The sequence below is a fragment of the Typha angustifolia genome, chromosome 3 (genome assembly GCF_048772165.1).
Source record: "Typha angustifolia cultivar Huaian chromosome 3, ASM4877216v1, whole genome shotgun sequence".
NCBI classification, from domain to species: domain Eukaryota; kingdom Viridiplantae; phylum Streptophyta; class Magnoliopsida; order Poales; family Typhaceae; genus Typha; species Typha angustifolia.
This window is the reverse complement of record NC_133241.1, coordinates 5459505-5478711: the sequence shown is the minus strand read 5'-3', so window position 1 is coordinate 5478711 and position 19207 is coordinate 5459505. Positions and strand designations below refer to the sequence as shown.

Genomic DNA, 19207 nt, shown 5'->3' with positions numbered 1-19207 from the left:
CATATGAATGTCAACACGAAAAATTTTAGAGGAAAAAGTAAGGAGTAAAATTAAGAGTACAATGATTATTTGAAGTTTTCTAAATTTACTATAATAAAAGGGTCCGTCTGTAAAAAAAAATTAGTAATGATTCTCTTTTTACCCCCTAAATTATTATCATTTTCTATAATTACTCCTGAGGCTCATAATTTATATATACAATCTTTAAAGTCAATTATTATAAATCAAGCTCTAAATATATTTCCTCGCTATATAAATTTTAGAATATACATCTATTTTTAGTATTTTCAAAATTAGGTTTTTATTATAAGAATAATTATTTTTATATTCACTTATATTTTAACATAAGAATATAATAATTATCTTTAATGTAATATAAAGTGAAGAAAAAAAAATATGTTTTATTTTTCATACATTTACTATAAATATTTTTTTTGATTTGATATAAAGTAGACTATAAAATATAATTTCGATGAAATAATATTTGTATTATAAAATATAATTATTATAAGATGTTTAGCTTATTATTATTTGAGAATAAATAGTTGTATTATAGAATAATTAAAAGAAAAATATTTTTAAAGTGAATCGGTGCTAAATTAACTGTGGGAAGACTAGGTATTTGCTTATGATCAAGAAGATCATAAGTTCAACTCCAACTCTAAATAATATTATGTGCGACTGTTTAGAATGGATTTCGATGGCGTTTGCTATGAAGCAATTATTTAGTGATGCATATAATTTGAAGCCTAAATTAGATAGTTGAAAGTTTAGTGGCTTGAGGCTCAGAACAATAAATTAAAAGAAAAAGAAAAAAACCTCCTCTCGGATCACAGGAGCTACACAAATTAGATTAGCTTCAAAAACTCCCCACCACCACAAGTAACTAGGAGCGCTTTTACTTCAATAAAACCTTCTAGCGAAGTAGAGAGAGAGAGAGAGAGGGAGAGATGAGAATGGCGGTGAGCAAATCCGCGTTCGCCTCGGCGCTCCCATCCTTGCGCGTCAAGAAGCCGACGCCTATGATCCGATGCTCGTCGTCCGTGTCTCCTTCCACCGCCGTCGTCGCCACTTCCACTGAGACCGCCACCGCTTCCGGTAATCCCCTCTCTTCGAGATGACTCAACTTGTGGCGTCCCGTTTCTGGCTAAGTTTATTATTTTGGTGGGGGGTTTGCTGTAGAATTCATGGTTTGTCGTGTAATACTCTCAAATCCAGATGGATGTAATGATAGTGCTGGTGTCGTTCTTGATATCGAATTTTGGTTCACTGAGTTGGAGAGTTTGTCGCTGCTCTATTAGGGAATGGTGATTTCGGTGGTAAATTTTGCGTATTGTAAATTGGGCATTTGCTTGTTTGAAGCCCTACAGGAATCATGGCCGGATGTGAGTCCCAAAGAGTCACGAAGCTTTTATAATTATTCTAATATGAATTTGTGATCTGGTCTTATGTGGAGGTCGATGCAGCGGACTTTTACCCAACTTCTAGAGTGTATCTTTAAATTTCCTCCTAAGTTCCTCTAAAAAGCTAAGAATCTGATAAGCTATGGTGGTAATGGGTATTGTTGCTATTATATTGTTTCTCTTCGGAAAGCTCAAGTATAAGTTATATCTCGAGGTATTAAGAACTCTGAGCTTATGCTGCCTTCAATCCTGCTTTCATTTTGGACAGAATATATTGTTTTTCTAAAATCCTACCTCTCATTTTTTATTTTAAGCCATCAAATCAAACATTCATGGTTCAATTATTTGATTTTCTTGAGCAATGTTTACACTTTTACAATTTACACATTGTGTGATTTCATCTTATTGATTCCTCCAAAGCAATTTATTTGTGCATGCTATGTCTGCTGCATCTTGTACATTTTATTCTTAAAATTTAAAGTTGTAAACTGGTATCATTAATTTGTTATTAATATTTTATCTCAGAATGCCATTCAAATGAGGTGTAGCAATAATTTTGCTGCATCTGATATTTTTCTTGCATACTTATTCAGATTTTGCATAAAATTCGTGCATTTCAATTTATCTGGTTGGTGATGAAATATGTGTCTAATAATATTTCTCATGAAATGCAGACCACATTTTATTTATTAAGGATGTTGCTGCAACTAAACCTCCTGAGCATCTTCATTGCTTGTTGAACATACTCCAAGCACGAGGTGAACTTTTCTTAATCTTGAGTTAACTGAATTTTGGTTCCATTCAAATATACCAGCAATAAGAATATCTACAATATATTTTACTATCTAAATTGATGATAATTGTTTATCCAATGAGGTGAATATGAAATAGCCTTAGCCTTCTAATGAGGTTGTCCATGGTATTTATGCATACGAGTGAAACATAGATGACTATATCTGTAAGGGTGTAATTTCAAATCTTGCATCATAATCACTATAGTAGATTTCAAAAGAGTCAGTATGACCCTATTCCAGAAGTAACATTAAAAGCTTATGATCTACTTTTTCTTTTAGTCAACAAGCTTGAAAAGTAGTAACTTAGTGAGCTCATATTGGACTCGGATAGTTAATGGGTTGAAATTTCTGGCCTTAATCTTGTACTGTTTGACAGGTGAAACAATTGTTCCTCCTGGAGCCAAGGAAGGGTTGATTCCTCTCATTGTGCCTCTATCAGAAAGTCCATCAGGTTCAGGCGCAGTTTAAAATTTGGCAGTTGCTATTGGTGTCCAGAAGAATGTGGTTTGCTTAACAGGCCTAACTCCTACTGTTTGACTTGTTATTGGGCATGATATAGGTACTTTGACCTCCTTACTAAGATGGCCAACAGCTCCACCTGGGTAATTTCTTGTTCTTTGTCCTGTGTTTGGTTTCTCAGCATCTTTCTTCCAAGTGAATTATTTTTAACTTTTGCAATACCATGCTTTTGCCTTTCCCATAGGATGGAGATGCCAGTTGTGGAAGTTCGTAAGCATGGGGTCTGGCTTTTGGCAAAGAATGTAAGGCCACAATTCAAGAGACAACACTGTTGTCTTGCTTCTTGTTGTATCGCTGACATACATCTTTTTGGACTTTCTACTAATTTAATGTAGAATTGACCATCTGTTGCAACCATGAATATAGCATTTTAACAGGCGTACTATTGAATGATTTACAATGCCATCCAGGATAAAAGAAGAATTACTTCTAAATTTTTTTCTCTTGGCATTTCATCTTCATATATCTTTTTTCTGTTGCCTTTGTTCATTCATAAAACCTTATAGCTGATGCTTCAGGCCTCTTTATTGTTCTTAATTTGAATATTGGTTTTGGAACAGCAAAAGCTGAATTGTTTAGAAACACAATTAAACTTCTGTTGGTTCATCTATATTGCTGGCTAGTCCTAGTTGCCTTAGATCACAATTGTTATATGAATTATCAGTACTTTTAGCTAATTTTCTACAATATTAAATGTTTATGCTTTTGTTATCCATCGAGTAAAAGGAAAAGATAATTATCTACTTCTTTTGGTATAATAGCAACCTGATCTTTATATTTTGTTGTGTCCAGTAATCGGTATGCATCAGTTGCTAAATCAAACTTGTGCTTCATTCTTGTAATTGCTTCTAGGAGGCTTGTGCACTTGTACCATCTTGCATGAATGTAATTTTCATAAAGTGTGTTCATTTTTCTCCGTAACTGATCATTGGTCTTTGAAGTACTGTGTACTCTTTGAAAAAGCATGGATCTCTATTTTCTCTTGTATATATATATATATATATATATATATATATATATATTAATTATCTTGGTCGACATTTCTCGTACTAGCTAAAGTAGCTTGCAAGCAAAATTACGATAGGTTAAGAAATTGTCCCATGATACTATTGTATAATAAACTTTGTCAGGCTACAGTCAGTTAATCTCTGTCGCAATTTAACGTATATATGTTATATGACAGATAAGGACTTGAAACCTAGAGTTATCCTTTTTCTGTAGGTAGATCAATATATTCACAGAATCCTTGTCGAGGCAGATGCTAGAGACTCTCAAGAAAGTAGTGATACACTATGGAATGCTTCTGCTGAAGATGGAAAAAAGATTTACAAAAAGGGTGATCTTGAAGAGTCAGGCATTCCAGATCTTGACGTGTATATTTTAAAGAAGGTCAGTGTGCGTGTATATGTGTCACAGTGTCGATTAAATAAAGACGGTATATTGTTACTTTGATGGTTGATTTCAGGTTGGACTCTTTCCTGATGTTATAGAAAGAAAAGTGGCACGCCATTTGGAGAAAGGAGATCATGTTAGGCATAAGTACATTGTGATTTTTCCTATGAAGGCTACTGATCATTATGTTATGTGCTTTCAGTATTAATCATGCCTTATTTGTTATAGGTTTCAGCACTTGTCACTGGAGAATTCTACACTAGGAACCAATTCCCAGGATTTGGACGACCTTTTGTGTTCAATGCAGAGATTTTGTTGAAGTTCGTAGCCATCTAAACATAATAATTCTTAAGGATGCTTCCACTCTTATTTCAGATATGGCTTGTTCTTCAATGCTCATCTTTGTTGATTCATGTGGTCATATAGGGTTGGGCGTAAACTTGAAGCCAAAGATGCAGCTCGGGGAGCACTGAAATCACCATGGTGGACACTCGGTTGTAGATACCACGTATGACTGTTGTCATTGTAAAGACAACACATCTTGGTTTGTCAGGTGCTCTATTTCTTCATATGTTTGCTAGAATTGATTTGAGTACTGTATTCTCCTGCTTAGGAGGTTGCTGAGATTGCACAGTGGGAGGATGAGCAGATTGAGTTTATAAAGGAGAAAGTGACTGAAGATGGTAAGAATGAAGACCTGAAGAAAGGAAAAGCACCAGAACAGGTAGTCCTGGACAAGTCCTTTACTTTTTACAACATAAAAAATTATCATAATTTACGTAACTTTCCTTAAATTTGATATCTGAATCCTTGGAATTGTTTTTATATTTCTAATGCAGGTAGCTCTGGATGAAGCTGCTTTCTTACTGGATTTAGCCTCAATTGAAGGCACATGGGATGAGGTAGTAGATAGGATTGCTGAATGTTACGTGGAAGCAGGCCTTCATGATGTTGCGAGGTTTTTGGCTTACAAAGAATAGTATATAGGTATTCTAAGTTGCTAACACTGGATTTTCCTGTTTCATTACACAGCCTCATTTTCGGTGCTGTATAAGTTCTCCACTAATGTTTTTCAAGATTTTGATGTTGCAATCCTTCGGTGTTATATCATATTTGTTCATCTTCGTTTGGTGTAGTTTGAAATGATCCGAGACCTTAGTAGCTTTCTTTTTCTGTCAGGTATCCCCAGCCAGGATGCTGACAGTTTGCTGAGCAGAGATCTCTATTTATCCAGAGGCTACAGTAGCTGGTAACTTTTTATTACTCCGCTAATAGCATATCCTTGTTCTTGTTGATTTTTATGGCCAAGTTTTATATAACTTTTTCGTCTCTGGTTGCTCTAATCCAGTCCATACAGTATGATAGACCAGTGAATTGAATGCTCATGGACAGGATGAAGGACTCCAATTTTTATAATTCTATATTCTGTCGCGAACAAATCTGAACACTGTCTCTGAGCGCACTTGAAGAATATATAGATTAGGTTTGGGATTTATTGGTTCTCTTTTAAACTGTCTTCGGTAGAATAATCCAAATGAAATCCCATTTTTTCCCCCAAAAGAGAAAGGGGGCTTGCGTTGAAAATTTTCAATTTTGTTCTCTTTTACTCTAGCTGGAGATATCTCTTAATACACACACACACATATGTATGTATAACCCATTGGCTACATTTGGGATTCACAATGGTTCCCCCGTAAGGTGGAGAAAGATGAATTATTGTCATCTTTTTTCCAGATAGAGATGAGGTTTATGGAATCTCAAGATGTAACAATGTTAGAAATTAATGGTCTTCCAGCTAAACTAGTATTGCTGTGATTCCAGTTGAACCAGTTATAACCATCTGAACACAGTCCCATTAGTAAAGCAGAGAGAATGTTACTCACTTCATCTCACTCTCAAATTTTAACGTAAAATTAATAGTCTAACACATATATATATGATTATATGTATATATAAAGTTTATAACCAATTGATGAAAAATAATTGACTTGAAACATCCAAGTCGTGTGCTTTTTATATAGACGAAGCCCATGTTTTAGTGCATCAACAATGGTTCTGGTTTCTCGTTTTTGCAGTGGGATACATGCACAATGTGACATCAATTGGGATCTCCCTCTCTTTGTGCTCTCATATATGATTTGTACACTTAAAAAGTAATTGCAAATATGTGCAGATGTTCCTTGGCTCAAGATGATATATATATATATATATATATATATATATATATTCTTTTTCTTTTTCTTTTTTTGGGGTCAATGTTTGTGTTAATTGCCATTTAGACGTTACGTGTGTCACCAAGCCAAGCTGAATTGCTTGTAGTCCAGCTCAAAACCTTTTATTTACGTGTAGATTCCTCCAAAGGTGATATCTATACATATACCCCTCAAAACACTGATTCTTAATTGGATATCTCTCAAAATCCTTGTTTTTGTATGACTACCCAAAAATAAAATTAAATGACTCTTAAATTTTTGATCCACTTAATACTAGAAACATAAAAACATCCATGCTCTAGCTGCATATATTACTCTTAACTAAGCGCATAGTCTTTTTCATCTATTAAATCGGTGTTTTTTTTTTAATAAAATTATGATTTACATTATATATATTTACTATTTACAAATCCAGTCGTTGACTCGGCGAATATGTGCAGAAAATTTTTGAGTAGATTTACACTAATATTGTAAGAACTTTCATTCAATAAAGATATTTTATTTTTTAAATGATTAAAATGCTCTCAGTATGATTTTATTAAGGATATTTTTATAATGTATAATATAAACTATAATTTTGTTAAAAGATAAGGCGTTATATACAAAATTTTTTTATAACAAAGAAGGGTATATAAGTTTTTTTTATAAAAAAAATAATTTCAAGGGTATACATGCAAAACTAAATAATCCGGAAGTCACCAACATTATATGAAATATGACCCCTTCAACAATATAATAATACTATCTCAAGTAATGGCAACAGATTATAATTAACTAATAGTAATATTTATTTCAATACTAATTAAATTTGTCTCTAAGTTTTGATTAATTTACCTATCTTTTTTTACATTCGACTGTGGCTAGAGAGAAAGAGAGAGCGAGGAGGACGTATGATTGCTAATAGAGCAGAGGGAATGCATGGCAGCTAATATTTTGACGGTTGATTAGTAGTTTAGAAAGAAGGGCATTTAATTTAATCTGATCTTATTATTTTCCTAATAAAATTAGGGACACTATAATCAAAGGGCAACCCACTTCAAATATATTTAACTTGGTCATGGGCCATACCACATATCTAAGGCCTGCCTCATGAGTTGGGCCACATAGTACTAGTGATAAGTTATTGATAATTGGAATCTTTTTTTTTAATTAGTATCACTCTTTGATCTAAAATTTGTTCCAAATATTATTCAACTTCTAAAAATTACCCTTGAATGGCCTTATAATATGGATTTAATTTGATAGACGGAGTTTTATATTTCTAGAAACATGGCAGAATTTGAATCCACAAGCTCTGGTACTATGTTAATTCACAAATTACTCTAAAAACTTAGGGTGTTAGAGAACGGTGATGTTTATATATTATATTCGAATACTTATAATATCGTTGTGGAGAGAGAGATTAATATTTAGATAATACCCTATATTTGTCATTTTATAGATTAGCATCCCATTTTGAGGATTTTATAATCTAACTCATTTTTTTCTATATTTTTTATTTAACATTTAGAGTTAACTTAAGCCAACTATTTTCAAATAGAAGAGTATCAACCAAGAAATATCCTATTAGAATACTAAGGATGATTTCTAAAATACCTAAATTATCTTTTTTTTTCTTCTATATTTTTATAGTAAATATTAATGATTATTTTGAGATTTTGACTTATGGGTTTAGGATAGAGTAATTAGATTTAGAATCAGACAAGAAATAGGTTAAAGATGAATATGGCTTATATAGGTTTAGTTAGTGCGGGGTCTAGGTTAAATATTTTTGAGTACTTTAGTAATTAAAAAGTAGAGGTACATAAATGATAGACTAAGATTAATAATAATAAATTAAAAGATAATAGTGTATTTGATGAAAAATATAGTGAAAAATGAGTGACCAGATTAGAAATTTTTTAAAGACAAACTGTTAATAGAATCATAATGAAAATATAGGACATTATCTAAAAACTATATATATATATATATATATATATATATACTGAGAAGACAATAAATCATTAGCTTTAGAAGTAACATGAAAAAGTGGTGCTCGAGAGGTCAAAGAAGACAAACATTTGTTGCGCAACTAATAGCAATATACACAGGCCAGTAAGAATACTACATGGATATCGTGCAAATTAAGCTTAATGCTCAGGATATAGAGGTTGCATGAATAGTGAAGGAAGACGATACGATTGTGATTTAAAACAAGAGGAGAAATATTACATAGCTTGTATCATAGAAAGTTATGGATTATCGGCTTGAGAGTAGTCTTTGAGACTTAGTTGGTGTTGGCTTCCATGAATAGCCAAGAAATTAAGACATCAATTATTATAAAATATATAGCCATTTGCATAGGTATGTATAACATATAAAATATATTTATTGGTTACAAGTAGGAGGAGGAATATAATATGGAAGATAGGTTCTTAGAGAGTGTGGCTAATATAGGTTGTCAAATTGACTCACGAGCTGCTTGAGTTTAATTAATTTTTTTTACCTTGATTTATAAACAAATTGAGCTTAACTAATAAACAAGCCAAACATGCATTTGATCCGAAAAGCATGGCTATGTGTACAAGGATTGTCATTTGCGGTTCTTCAATGAATCATTTATGGTTGGAGTCTAATCAAGTGAGATTCCCTTGCCTATTTCGAAGTATTTGCCCTTAATCGTGTAGCTAAGAGTATTCACTGCTTCACGATAAAAAAACACCGTTCTTAAGATGAATTGTTTCTGTTTGGTATAAGTTCTTAGAGATGAAGGCAGCTCTCTCTAGACCATTAAAATTAGGAGTTAAAAATCAAAGTTAACTTTTCTTTATTTTTCAAATTTAAAGATTATATATATTTACGAAGAAGGTAGTCGATTGAGCTGCAAACAAGGGATTTATTGTGGGTTTTTAAAGAGTTCATAATAATTATTCCATTTTGCCACTTGGCTTTCATGATACCTTGCTTTCAACCTTTATGACGATTATTTTAGTAGCATGGTGTAACTCTTGGGGTGAGGTATTCACTTGTGAAGTAAGTTTTATACTGATATAGATATGCTTATTTATTATACTTGTATAAGAGAAGTATACCAAGAGAAGCTATTAGGATGTTTACTTCTAAACGATATAGTGTGTAGTAATTATAATTCATATGATGTAAAGCTAAAATGATAGTTTGACAGATGACTTAAATATCTTTTATAACTGATAGATGAGGAGAAAAGAGGAGAGGAGAGAGAAGATAAAGAGTAGAAAGAGTCATTGGAATGATAGTTGATTGAAATAATATTTTTTCAAGGTAAAAAAATAATTAATAAATATAAAAATATTGGAAGGAAGAGAAAAGAAGAGAGAAGTAGGTATTAGTAAACTAGTATTAAGATAAGTGATTGTTAACACTAGTATAAAGAGGCTGATACTAGAATAAATTTTCTTCTTGTATAAGTGAACAACCTTAAAGCTAATATGCATATCTATATAATAATAATAATAATAATAATAATAGATAAGCCAAGCTTGATTCGCATTTGGCAAACTCAACTAGAATTAGCTTATATGTCAAGTGTTAATATTGCAATGTGTTCTTGGTGGGATACCACTTTTAAATTTAGTACCTTAATTGTTACAACCTTTAAGTAAGGTGGTAATGGGGCCGAGTTAAGCCAAATGTGCGCCAACACGAGCACAATGTGTTTATCAAACGAGGTATCGCGTGATACATATTATTTGAATTCTTATAAGTTATTTAGGTTATATACAAATTTATTTGTATTATAAATATATTATTTGTGTTATAATCGAGTTATTGTATCACTAATGGATTGGCAAGTCAGGTTAGTAAATAGTTAAGGTAATAAATATGAATATGTCTTATTTAAGAGTTAAGTGATTATAACCTAATTATATTAAACACAAATATGTTTGAAGCTTTTAGGTTTATATTGAGTTAGTGAATTATGTTTAAAATTGACACTCCTATCTAGGCATATTGGGCAATAAAATTAATATAATAATATTAAAACCCTTAGTTCGGGTATTTGTACCAAAAAATCTTTAAAATTTTAAAATAATAAAATTAGGCTCTTATGGGTACCTCTTATATAAATTATACATATTTTATTATAGAAAAGTGTGCGTCTAGTGTAGAAAATAGATGTTATCATTATTGGTCATTGATCTTGTAGACCTCGCATTAAGAATTTTTTGTGGAAGCTTTATCATAGTAAAGCAATCACTAAGGATGCTCTTTAGGGAATCTTTATGATCTCGAATCCTTTGAATTCAAGGTGTATATTGATATTGAAAATTGTTAATCATTACATTTTTCAATATTATTTTGCTTAAAAAGTGTAGTGCTTTATTGGGTTGGATAATTGTTCGAATAAATTCATCTCAGGAATTGATGACTTTTGAAAATTGTTATCGCATTTCTTCTAAAAAAAGAGAAGATTTTGTAATGAAAAGTTAAAACTGCATATATCGTTTGGTGACTATGGAAAAAAAAATATTATTCTCTTGTATATGAGACGGTAGCTTAAAAGATGCTGAGATGACAAAGATCATCAAATTATAATTGAAAGAATTTTTGCTATCATGGAGTTATCATATAGATATGGATAGGGATGAAAAACAGTATTCGGATATTCTTGCATGTTGATACTGTCTTTTTACAATACATTAAAGTGATAAAAGTTAATGTTTGTGCATTCTCACATTTTGAAGAGCAATTCTGATAAGAAAAAATAAAAATACAAGAGTTGTTTCTCAGTCCTCACAAAAATTTGAGTTATGGGCAACTTAATTTGAACTTATTACTACAAGACTTATGGAGCGTTTGACAATCAAATCAAATACTAAAAATGTGATGAAGATGCTTAACGATGATCGATTTTAGCTAAGATTAGTTGTCTGGTCTTCTGCAAGATGTTTGGTGGTTTTTTTACTAGTTTTAAAAGTATTTCTAATTTATCCTAAGATATTGTTATATGGAGGTATATTCATTAGTCTATGAAGGGATTCACATAGTTTAAAATCATGTCTTCTTGGTGCTATGACTTTGTCTTCATAATATTTCGTTCCTAATTATAAGTTTTTTATTTTAATGGAGAAAAAAACATTCAACTTGTTTTCAACAAATATATAGAACCCCAATTTTACATAGAAAACAAACAAAACCTAGCGTTATAATAGTCTACAGCCAGGACGTTCGCACAACTATTAATCATTCGATAGCTATTTATTTCTCCTTCTTGCAAGCTTGCCCAAAAAAAAAAAACCAAAGTTTTACTATATAAGACTCATTTATGGTCTTTAGTATTTTTATTTCAAAATCATTGGTGCAACTTAGAGTTAGTATATAGTTTTATCTCGTTTTTATTTTTTCCTATTCTCTTGTTGCAACTCTATATATCCCTTATTCTTGTGGATTTTATCTGCATCTCTATTTTTTCATTACACCAAACTCGGATATTATTTGCTAGCTACTTATAATCCACAAACAGATGGTTCACTGTTTTAGTTTTCCCATAAATTTTTTCTTTTTTAAGATAATAAAATGCTTCTTTAAAAAATAACTCCCTTTTAAGCTATATTACCATGCAAATCATTGTCTAAAAAAATAATTTATTAAATCACCTTTTAAGTCAGCGATCTTTTTAGGCTCTCATTTGCTGACATAACACATACATGACAATAACTATAAATACTATGAAATTGTAATAAAAGGTCAATCTCAAATTAGTTTTTTTTTTTTCAATATCCTAGTAGGTATGGTTAATATGAGTTTTTGACCAAATTAGCTATGTTCCAAATTTTTTTTTATTGAAATGAATTACCCCTCAAACTTATTACTACATAAGGTCTAATTTACTGTGGTCCTAATAAAAACGCTGAACTGATCAGCGTTTTATGTATATAAATCCCTTTAATTTAGTTATTTATAAGGTAAAAAAAAATCCAATAATAAAAACTCTGATCATTTTAATATTTTTGTTAGGGTTAACAATAAATGAGCCGGACTTTCATTTCCACAAACAATTTAAGAGTAAATTTATAGTTGGCAATTATAATTTATTCCTATTGAACTTAACACTTAACCAATTTTTTAGTCTCGACAAAATTACAAGTATTAGATTTTCTATCCAAAACTAACAGCATTTTATCGGTGCTAATAATTTCTTTTACAAATAAATAACAAAATAACCGAGCTATGTTCTCGTCTACAAATTAGACTATATTTCTATAGAGATGATCAAATCATTTTAGATATCAAGTTAACGGTTGACTAATAGCTATAATTTAGGCCGAAGTAGTTAAGTATTAAGTTTAAAATCAAACCAAAAACAAAAGGGGGATAAATTATAATTTCCCCTAATTGAGAGAAGACTTTTATTAATTGTAGTAGGAATCCTACGTAGATCCCACCCAAATCCAATGCCCCCCCTACAATTAATCCCTTCTCCAAGCTCTACCCCTGACCCGAGGGTAAATCCGTCATTCCAGGCTAACAAGCTGGTGCTGACGTGGCACTCCCATATGCATATAAAAATAGGGGGCGAATTCCTTTCGCACCCTTCTCCCCTCTCCCTCGTGCGGACACCTCATCAACATCCATCATAGAAGGAAACGACCCAAGAAAAAGAGAAAGAGCACAGAAACAGAGAGAGAGAGAGAGAGAGAGAGAGAGAGAGAGAGAGATCAGAATTCGGAAGAGGGGAAAAAGAAATCCAAGAGAGAGAGAGATAGAGAACTCTCCCCTCACCTTTCCCTTCTAGATTGGATTTGCTTCTCGATTCATATCTCCTTAATCCGAACTGAGCCCAAGAAGAATTGTTCTCCTATCGCATCAGATCCTGCTTCGATTAGAAAAAAAAAAAAAAGGGTCCTTTTTTCATTGTCCTGGAACAGGAAATAAGCTGTCGAAGGTAAGAATTCGAGCGAGGATTCTTGCTTTCTTCCTGGTGGTTGCGACGTGCTTGTGGATCTTATCTTCTTAGCCCCTCCGATCTGGTCGTGAATGGATGGATAGTTGCCTGCCTCTGTTCTTCTTGGTCATGATATAAATATATATATATTTTTATTGGAAAGGATGTTTTAGAGATGATTTTATGCGATTTGAATTCTATGGTTGTCTTAAAGATGCGATTTTGCGATCTGGGTTGGATTTATGTGAGGGAATTCCTTTCTCTAAAGATCGGACTCATCGGGCTAGGATTTGGGTTCCTTTTGGATTCTGTGGACGCCGATTGATCTATTAGAATTTCTATTTTGGGCCTGTGTTGTTTTCTGTTGCACCTTTTTGTTATCCGGATAAGGTCTTGATTTGTATTTCGTTTGTGCTATGATAAAATGGGAAGCTGATAGATGGATAACTGTGAGGTATCTCAAGAAAGGCATACTTTTTGGAGTGGAATGCTTTGCTTTATAGTTCTTCTAAAATCTTTGGGAATATGCTTCCTTTTGGAAGAAGCACTATCCACATACAATTCTTTTCCTTTGCCGTCTAGTCTTAGATTTCCTGATCTCCTTACGTATCTGGTAGGGAAGCAGTTTACGTTCTTCCCGTCTTGCTTCACGAGGAACAGGTCTAAGTTACTTGTGGTGCAAATCTCTCTTGATTGACCTCAGAACTGAATGATTTGGAAAGTAATCTTTGGTATTTCTTTTTGTTCTTTGCCTCTCAAGTTTGGGACTCGAAACTTTGAGATGTTCTTTTGAAACTAATTTTGGCGAGTAACTTGTTAGTTTTCTATTCTTTCATTTGATTATGATTCTTTAATTTTATGTTTCTGGGCTTGTAGATTTTGATATTATCTGATGGATCCTCTCTCTCTCTCTCTCTCTCTCTCTGTTTATGTTGGAGACTTTCCTCAATTCAATTTCTTGCTACAAGAGTGACATTATCGACCATTTTCTTTGTTTCAAGTTGTAGATATATTGGTGTGTGCAATTTGCATGCAGATGGTACAATAGTTTTTCTGATATGTTCCTTCTGAATTGGACAGCAGCTTCAGTTCGCTTTCCTGCATTAGCTGCACTGCTTAATGCAGTGCCCAATGGATGCGACTTCTAGTGGAGCCTCACCATCCATAGCATTCCACAGCATCATAGATGAGCCCCTGTCTCTTGTTTCTCCATTGCAGCAGACTTTCCAAAGATCGCAACGTCATTGCTTTGGTGACTCCACTCCAGGGGAATTCCCGTTGTCAGCAAACCCCTCAATAGTTCTCCATGTTCTTACCACATGCGATTTAGACTCCCAAGATCTCGCCAATCTTGAGGCAAGTAGTGTTAATTTGTTCCTTTCAGTTTTAGAATTGATAATGCCGTTGATGGATGTTGGTGGTTGTACCAGGCAACATGTACTTTTTTCAGGAAGCCTGCCAATTTCGCTCCCGACTTCCAATTATCTATGTCGGAGCTTGCGGCATTGGATATGTGCCAGAAAAGGGCCATCTTTAAGCCTATGACAGTTGAGGAAAGAGAGCTCCTCAAACAACGATGTGGGGGTTCTTGGAAGCTAGTTCTTAGGTACATATTAGCAGGTGAGGCGTGTTGCCGAAGAGAGAAGTCTCAGGCAATTGCCGGTGCTGGTCACAGCATAGCTGTGACTTCAAGTGGGGCAGTCTACTCCTTTGGGTCAAACAGCTCCGGGCAACTCGGCCATGGAACTACAGAAGAGGAATCGAGGCCGCGTCCTATCAGGTGATTTTAAACTTTCCAGTTGCTTCATGATCTCGATGCTAATAAAAGTGAACAAGAATCGAACATCCGATGCTCCTTGCAGATCGCTGCAGGGCATTCGGATCATACAAGCTGCAGCAGGAGCTGGAAGAACGATGCTGATCAGTGATACTGGTAGAGTTTATGCATTTGGGAAGGATTCCTTTGGAGAAGCAGAATATGGGGGTCAGGGGTCTAAGGTTGTTACTACACCTCAGATGGTGGAATCCTTGAAGGACATATTTGTTGTTCAAGCAGCAATAGGGAACTTCTTCACAGCGGTTCTGTCTCGAGAAGGGAGGGTCTATACTTTCTCCTGGGGAAATGACATGAAACTTGGTCACCAGACAGAACCGAATGACCTCGAACCGCATCCTCTTTTGGGCCCTCTTGAAAATATCCCTGTGGTGCAGATTGCTGCTGGCTACTGCTATCTCCTAGCACTGGCATGCCAACCGAGCGGCATGTAAGCTTCTCTTCATACTATTTCTTCTTATCCTATCGTATCCAATGAGCTTCTTGATTTCTTAAATGCAGTGATTGAGATTGAGCTACAATACTGTGACTAAGGATTATTAGTAAAAGTTCCATCAATGTGACTTATCGAAGTGTAGTTGGGTTACACCTTTTGCAATTATAATGCAGGTCGGTATACTCTGTTGGCTGTGGTTTAGGAGGAAAGCTCGGGCATGGTTCCAGAACCGATGAGAAGTATCCTAGGTTGATCGAGCAGTTCCAGGCTTTGAACATGCAGCCAGTGGAAGTTGCAGCTGGTGCCTGGCATGCTGCTGTTGTAGGACGAGATGGGCGGGTGTGCACTTGGGGATGGGGGCGATATGGCTGCTTGGGTCATGGAAATGAGGAATGCGAGTCTGTTCCCAAGGTTGTGGAAGCCTTGAGCAACACTAAGGCTGTCCATGTTGCAACTGGTGATTACACCACTTTTGTTGTCTGTGATGATGGAGATGTATATTCATTTGGATGTGGTGAATCCTCAAGCCTTGGGCACTCTGCTGCTGTGGACGGACAGGTTAGCCGTGCTTTCGAATTTCATTTCACCTTTTAGATTGGCAAAATCATTTAGGCTACAACTCCCTTTCTTATTCTGTACTTCTCCCTTTAGATATTGTCCTACTTTCTTGTTCAATAATTATTCATGAGCAAGGGCTCTTATCTTAATTCTATCATCAGTCCACATGGATTATCATCCGTAAATCTAGTTTTCCTTCTTCATTACTTTCTTTTCAGAGGAAATGGCTATCACTTTTTGAATCACTAATAGGTTTCTCATTCATTTGTCCTTGTACAGTCCAATAAAATTTATGGATGTGTATCGAGTCAGACATTATTGCTGAATGCTGATTTCTTGATTGCTATCGTTACCAGGGCAACAGGCACACAAATGTTCTTAGTCCTGAGTTGGTCTCCTCACTGAAGAGGACCAACGAGAGAGTGGTGCAGATTAGCCTGACAAATTCGATATACTGGAATGCACACACATTTGCTCTCACAGACTCTGGTAAGTTGTATGCATTTGGGGCGGGGGATAAGGGTCAGCTTGGCGTTGAACTTACGGCGCAGCAGAGCGAGAGAGGAAACCCGGAGCGTGTCGACGTCGATCTCAGTTAGCTCCGAAAGCATCCTCTCCTCTAACAACTTATCTTGTTAATTCTTTAATTTTCTCGTGCAGCCCTGCTAGTAGCTATGATGAATAGCTACCTCTCTCACTCACACAAAGCATCTGTTGTTCATATGCTGTGTCTATCTTTCAAAAAAATTCATGTTGATATGTAAATATAAGAAAGAAGCATGTCCAATGCATAGTCAAGCTTGAAATTAGGATCCATTTAAAGCACTGGGTTCCTTTGAACATATAGACAGCTGACATTTGTTAATAGTTTAAGCTCAAGGTGTGCAAATTTAATGTGTTCATTTCATTACTTGAAGAATATATTTCTTCTTTTCAGATTCCAATCAATCAGGGCTGCAATCAAACAGGCAAGACATGTTATGTGTTTGATACTAATGCACCCACACAGCCACACTTATGTTTTATTTGGTTACACTTGCAAAACAAACTACCTCTTGTTCAGTATATTGTAAATTTTTAACTGTACAGAAGAGAGAAAAGAGGAAGGATATGTTTGCAAATATTGGAAATATTCATTGTGAACTAACAGAAGTTGGTTCTTTGCAGCTATACATGAAAAGAAGTATATATATATATAGATATATTTCTTTAAGCAATGAAACTTGAAATGCAGTAAAAGATGGGTATGCAATGGCAACAAAATGCCCAAGAAAAGGGGACTTCCCATGGCAATTGGCATCTACCTTCTATGATATCTATTAAATTGCTTGATGGGTTGAATTAAATGAGAGACAGACCTAATGCTTTGACAATTACCTCCAGATGACAAAATTCTTCTTCCATGTCTCACTGGTTGTCTGAGCCACTTCGCGCTATTGAACTGCTCCTTTAAATTAATGCACCGCTAACCTATTGAACTAAATCGAATCATGAAACCGAGCTACCAACAACCAAATAATTTGTTTTGTTTCTGTTTTGTTTCTGTTTGGAATTAGAATATAAGTAGGAGAAGGATTGCATGAGCTTACTGTAGTTTGGGGGGTGTTTGGCAGCACAGGCTATGGTTGGCTCTCAATTTAAATCATGCAGCATTTGACATGACAAGTTATGATTAAATACAGATTAGCCTACTGGGTTAGGCCTAGAATCAGGGTGCCTCTATGAATTTTGGCTTGGTACATTTAGTCCCATAGGCTCTGAAAAGTAAGCAATTATTAACATCCATGATAGAAATGTTTGGAAGAAAATATCATCAACCCCCAATTTCTTCTTTGAATGTGCTTCAGTAGTGAAAATAGTGTTTTTGTCATTTTTCTATATAGTTGTTTACTAAGAAGATTAAGAGCTCTTGTATGAGTATTATCTGAGTTTGTTTAACCAAGAATGAAAGAAAGAAAGAAAAAGAATCAAACACTGTATTTTAAAATTTAGGATGTATTTTGATTTGGGGTATTACTGAAATCGTATAATTTCACTAACTACGGGAAGATAAATACATTTAACTCAAAAAGAAAAAAATACTTTTGACTCGCTATTTTTTCTTTTCGGTATTTTAAAATTTAGGATGTATTTTGATTTTGGGTCATTACTAAAAGTGCAACAAATCGTATAATTTCACTACCTACGGGAAGATAAATGCATTTAACTCAAAAAAAAAAAATAACTTTTGACTCGCTATTTTTTTTAATATTTTTGTTTTATATAGGGATACTCCGAGTATCCTCGGGAAATTTTCTCTTTTTCTTTGTCGTCTTTTTTTGATGTAAAACATGTTGCCATAAATTCCTGCAGCCAAGGATGGATCTGCTGCCTTATTTAGGTTGCTTACTTTGACAATGATTGGTTGACATATTAAAAAAAAATAAGCACCCAATAAATGGAGGGCTCTCTTAGATTCTTAATGTAAGGTGGTGGTAGAATTGGAAGTCATAGTTATTGGCCCTTTACGTCATCGTTAGCTTTCATCTATGAACAACTCCAATAATAATAATAATAATATTAATACTAATACTATTAATGAGGTTGCTAACATAACTTTTCTCCAGGTTTGGCTTGGAAACTGCAGTGGAGTGCAGGCTCTTCCAATCTATTGCTTTTTAATTAATATGGCTGGAAAGAAGACTCCAAAAGATTAGTAAGAAGCTGAATCATATGGATATGGATGTTGTTGTATGACTTATTAACCCATAAACCACTTGGGTGCAGATACTACGGCAATGTTTTGTTTGAGTTTAGAGACTCCTCGTGAACTCGTTTAGGGATTCTTAAACTAGTTTAGTAACAAAATATATTTTTATATTTTCTAATATCTAATCAAGTTTACTCTTAAAAAAATAAGACTAACTAATTGAGGATAAAATAGTTCTTAGATGGTTGAAGAAGTTCATATTATATAAGTATTACCGTCTTCGAATCCTAGCGGTACCGGGTTTAACTAGGATAATATTAAGATCTTATTTCTCTCAACAGAAAAAAGAAGAAGAAATTATTGGAGAAATAATAACCATGAAAGAACTTACTATTTGCTATGCTTGAAAATTTTAAATTAAGAGTTAATTACATTTAGATCGCCTAAACATTTTTATTGTTC

At 34.0% G+C, this 19207-nt stretch overlaps 2 protein-coding genes across 5 annotated transcripts; both read left to right on the top strand.

The window, feature by feature from the left end:
* The first annotated feature begins 886 nt into the window (after nucleotides 1-886).
* LOC140758438 (protein IN CHLOROPLAST ATPASE BIOGENESIS, chloroplastic-like) lies at nucleotides 887-6327 on the top strand. 3 transcript variants are annotated; one of them, XR_012104113.1, is made up of 13 exons: nucleotides 887-1098; nucleotides 2078-2161; nucleotides 2574-2648; nucleotides 2757-2799; nucleotides 2901-2958; nucleotides 3938-4105; nucleotides 4182-4244; nucleotides 4337-4428; nucleotides 4535-4616; nucleotides 4722-4832; nucleotides 4948-5095; nucleotides 5288-5357; nucleotides 6184-6327. XR_012104113.1 is itself a non-coding variant. In XM_073094606.1 (12 exons), exons 1-11 carry the CDS (start codon nucleotides 951-953, stop codon nucleotides 5086-5088), a joined length of 1065 nt encoding a protein of 354 aa, XP_072950707.1. In that variant the 5' UTR covers nucleotides 887-950; the 3' UTR covers nucleotides 5089-5095; nucleotides 5288-5692. The 3 variants fall into 3 exon arrangements, 1 of the variants encoding a protein (XP_072950707.1); XR_012104112.1 differs by lacking the exon at nucleotides 6184-6327 and adding an exon at nucleotides 5457-5692; XM_073094606.1 differs by lacking the exon at nucleotides 6184-6327 and having other exon boundaries at nucleotides 5288-5692.
* Nucleotides 6328-12877: 6550 nt separating this feature from the next.
* On the top strand, nucleotides 12878-16945 carry LOC140780066 (ultraviolet-B receptor UVR8). 2 transcript variants are annotated; one of them, XM_073125382.1, is made up of 6 exons: nucleotides 12878-13228; nucleotides 14312-14584; nucleotides 14659-15008; nucleotides 15091-15492; nucleotides 15672-16056; nucleotides 16413-16945. In XM_073125382.1, the coding sequence occupies exons 2-6, from the start codon at nucleotides 14348-14350 to the stop codon at nucleotides 16653-16655; spliced, it is 1617 nt and encodes a 538-aa protein (XP_072981483.1). In that variant the 5' UTR covers nucleotides 12878-13228; nucleotides 14312-14347; the 3' UTR covers nucleotides 16656-16945. The 2 variants fall into 2 exon arrangements, with proteins under 2 accessions (XP_072981483.1, XP_072981482.1); XM_073125381.1 differs by having other exon boundaries at nucleotides 14309-14584.
* The last annotated feature ends 2262 nt before the right edge of the window (nucleotides 16946-19207 follow it).

What these genes read in the sequence shown, in the direction of transcription:
- LOC140758438 (XM_073094606.1), top strand. Translation starts at nt 951, where the DNA reads ATGAGAATGGCGGTGAGCAAATCCGCGTTCGCCTCGGCGCTCCCATCC. An exon ending in GAACATACTCCAAGCACGAG is followed by an intron (nt 2,162 to 2,573) that starts GTGAACTTTTCT and finishes ACTGTTTGACAG; the next exon opens with GTGAAACAATTGTTCCTCCT. An exon ending in AATGCAGAGATTTTGTTGAA is followed by an intron (nt 4,429 to 4,534) that starts GTTCGTAGCCAT and finishes GTGGTCATATAG; the next exon opens with GGTTGGGCGTAAACTTGAAG.
- LOC140780066 (XM_073125382.1), top strand. Translation starts at nt 14,348, where the DNA reads ATGCAGTGCCCAATGGATGCGACTTCTAGTGGAGCCTCACCATCCATA. An exon ending in AAGATCTCGCCAATCTTGAG is followed by an intron (nt 14,585 to 14,658) that starts GCAAGTAGTGTT and finishes TGGTTGTACCAG; the next exon opens with GCAACATGTACTTTTTTCAG. An exon ending in CTGCTGCTGTGGACGGACAG is followed by an intron (nt 16,057 to 16,412) that starts GTTAGCCGTGCT and finishes TATCGTTACCAG; the next exon opens with GGCAACAGGCACACAAATGT.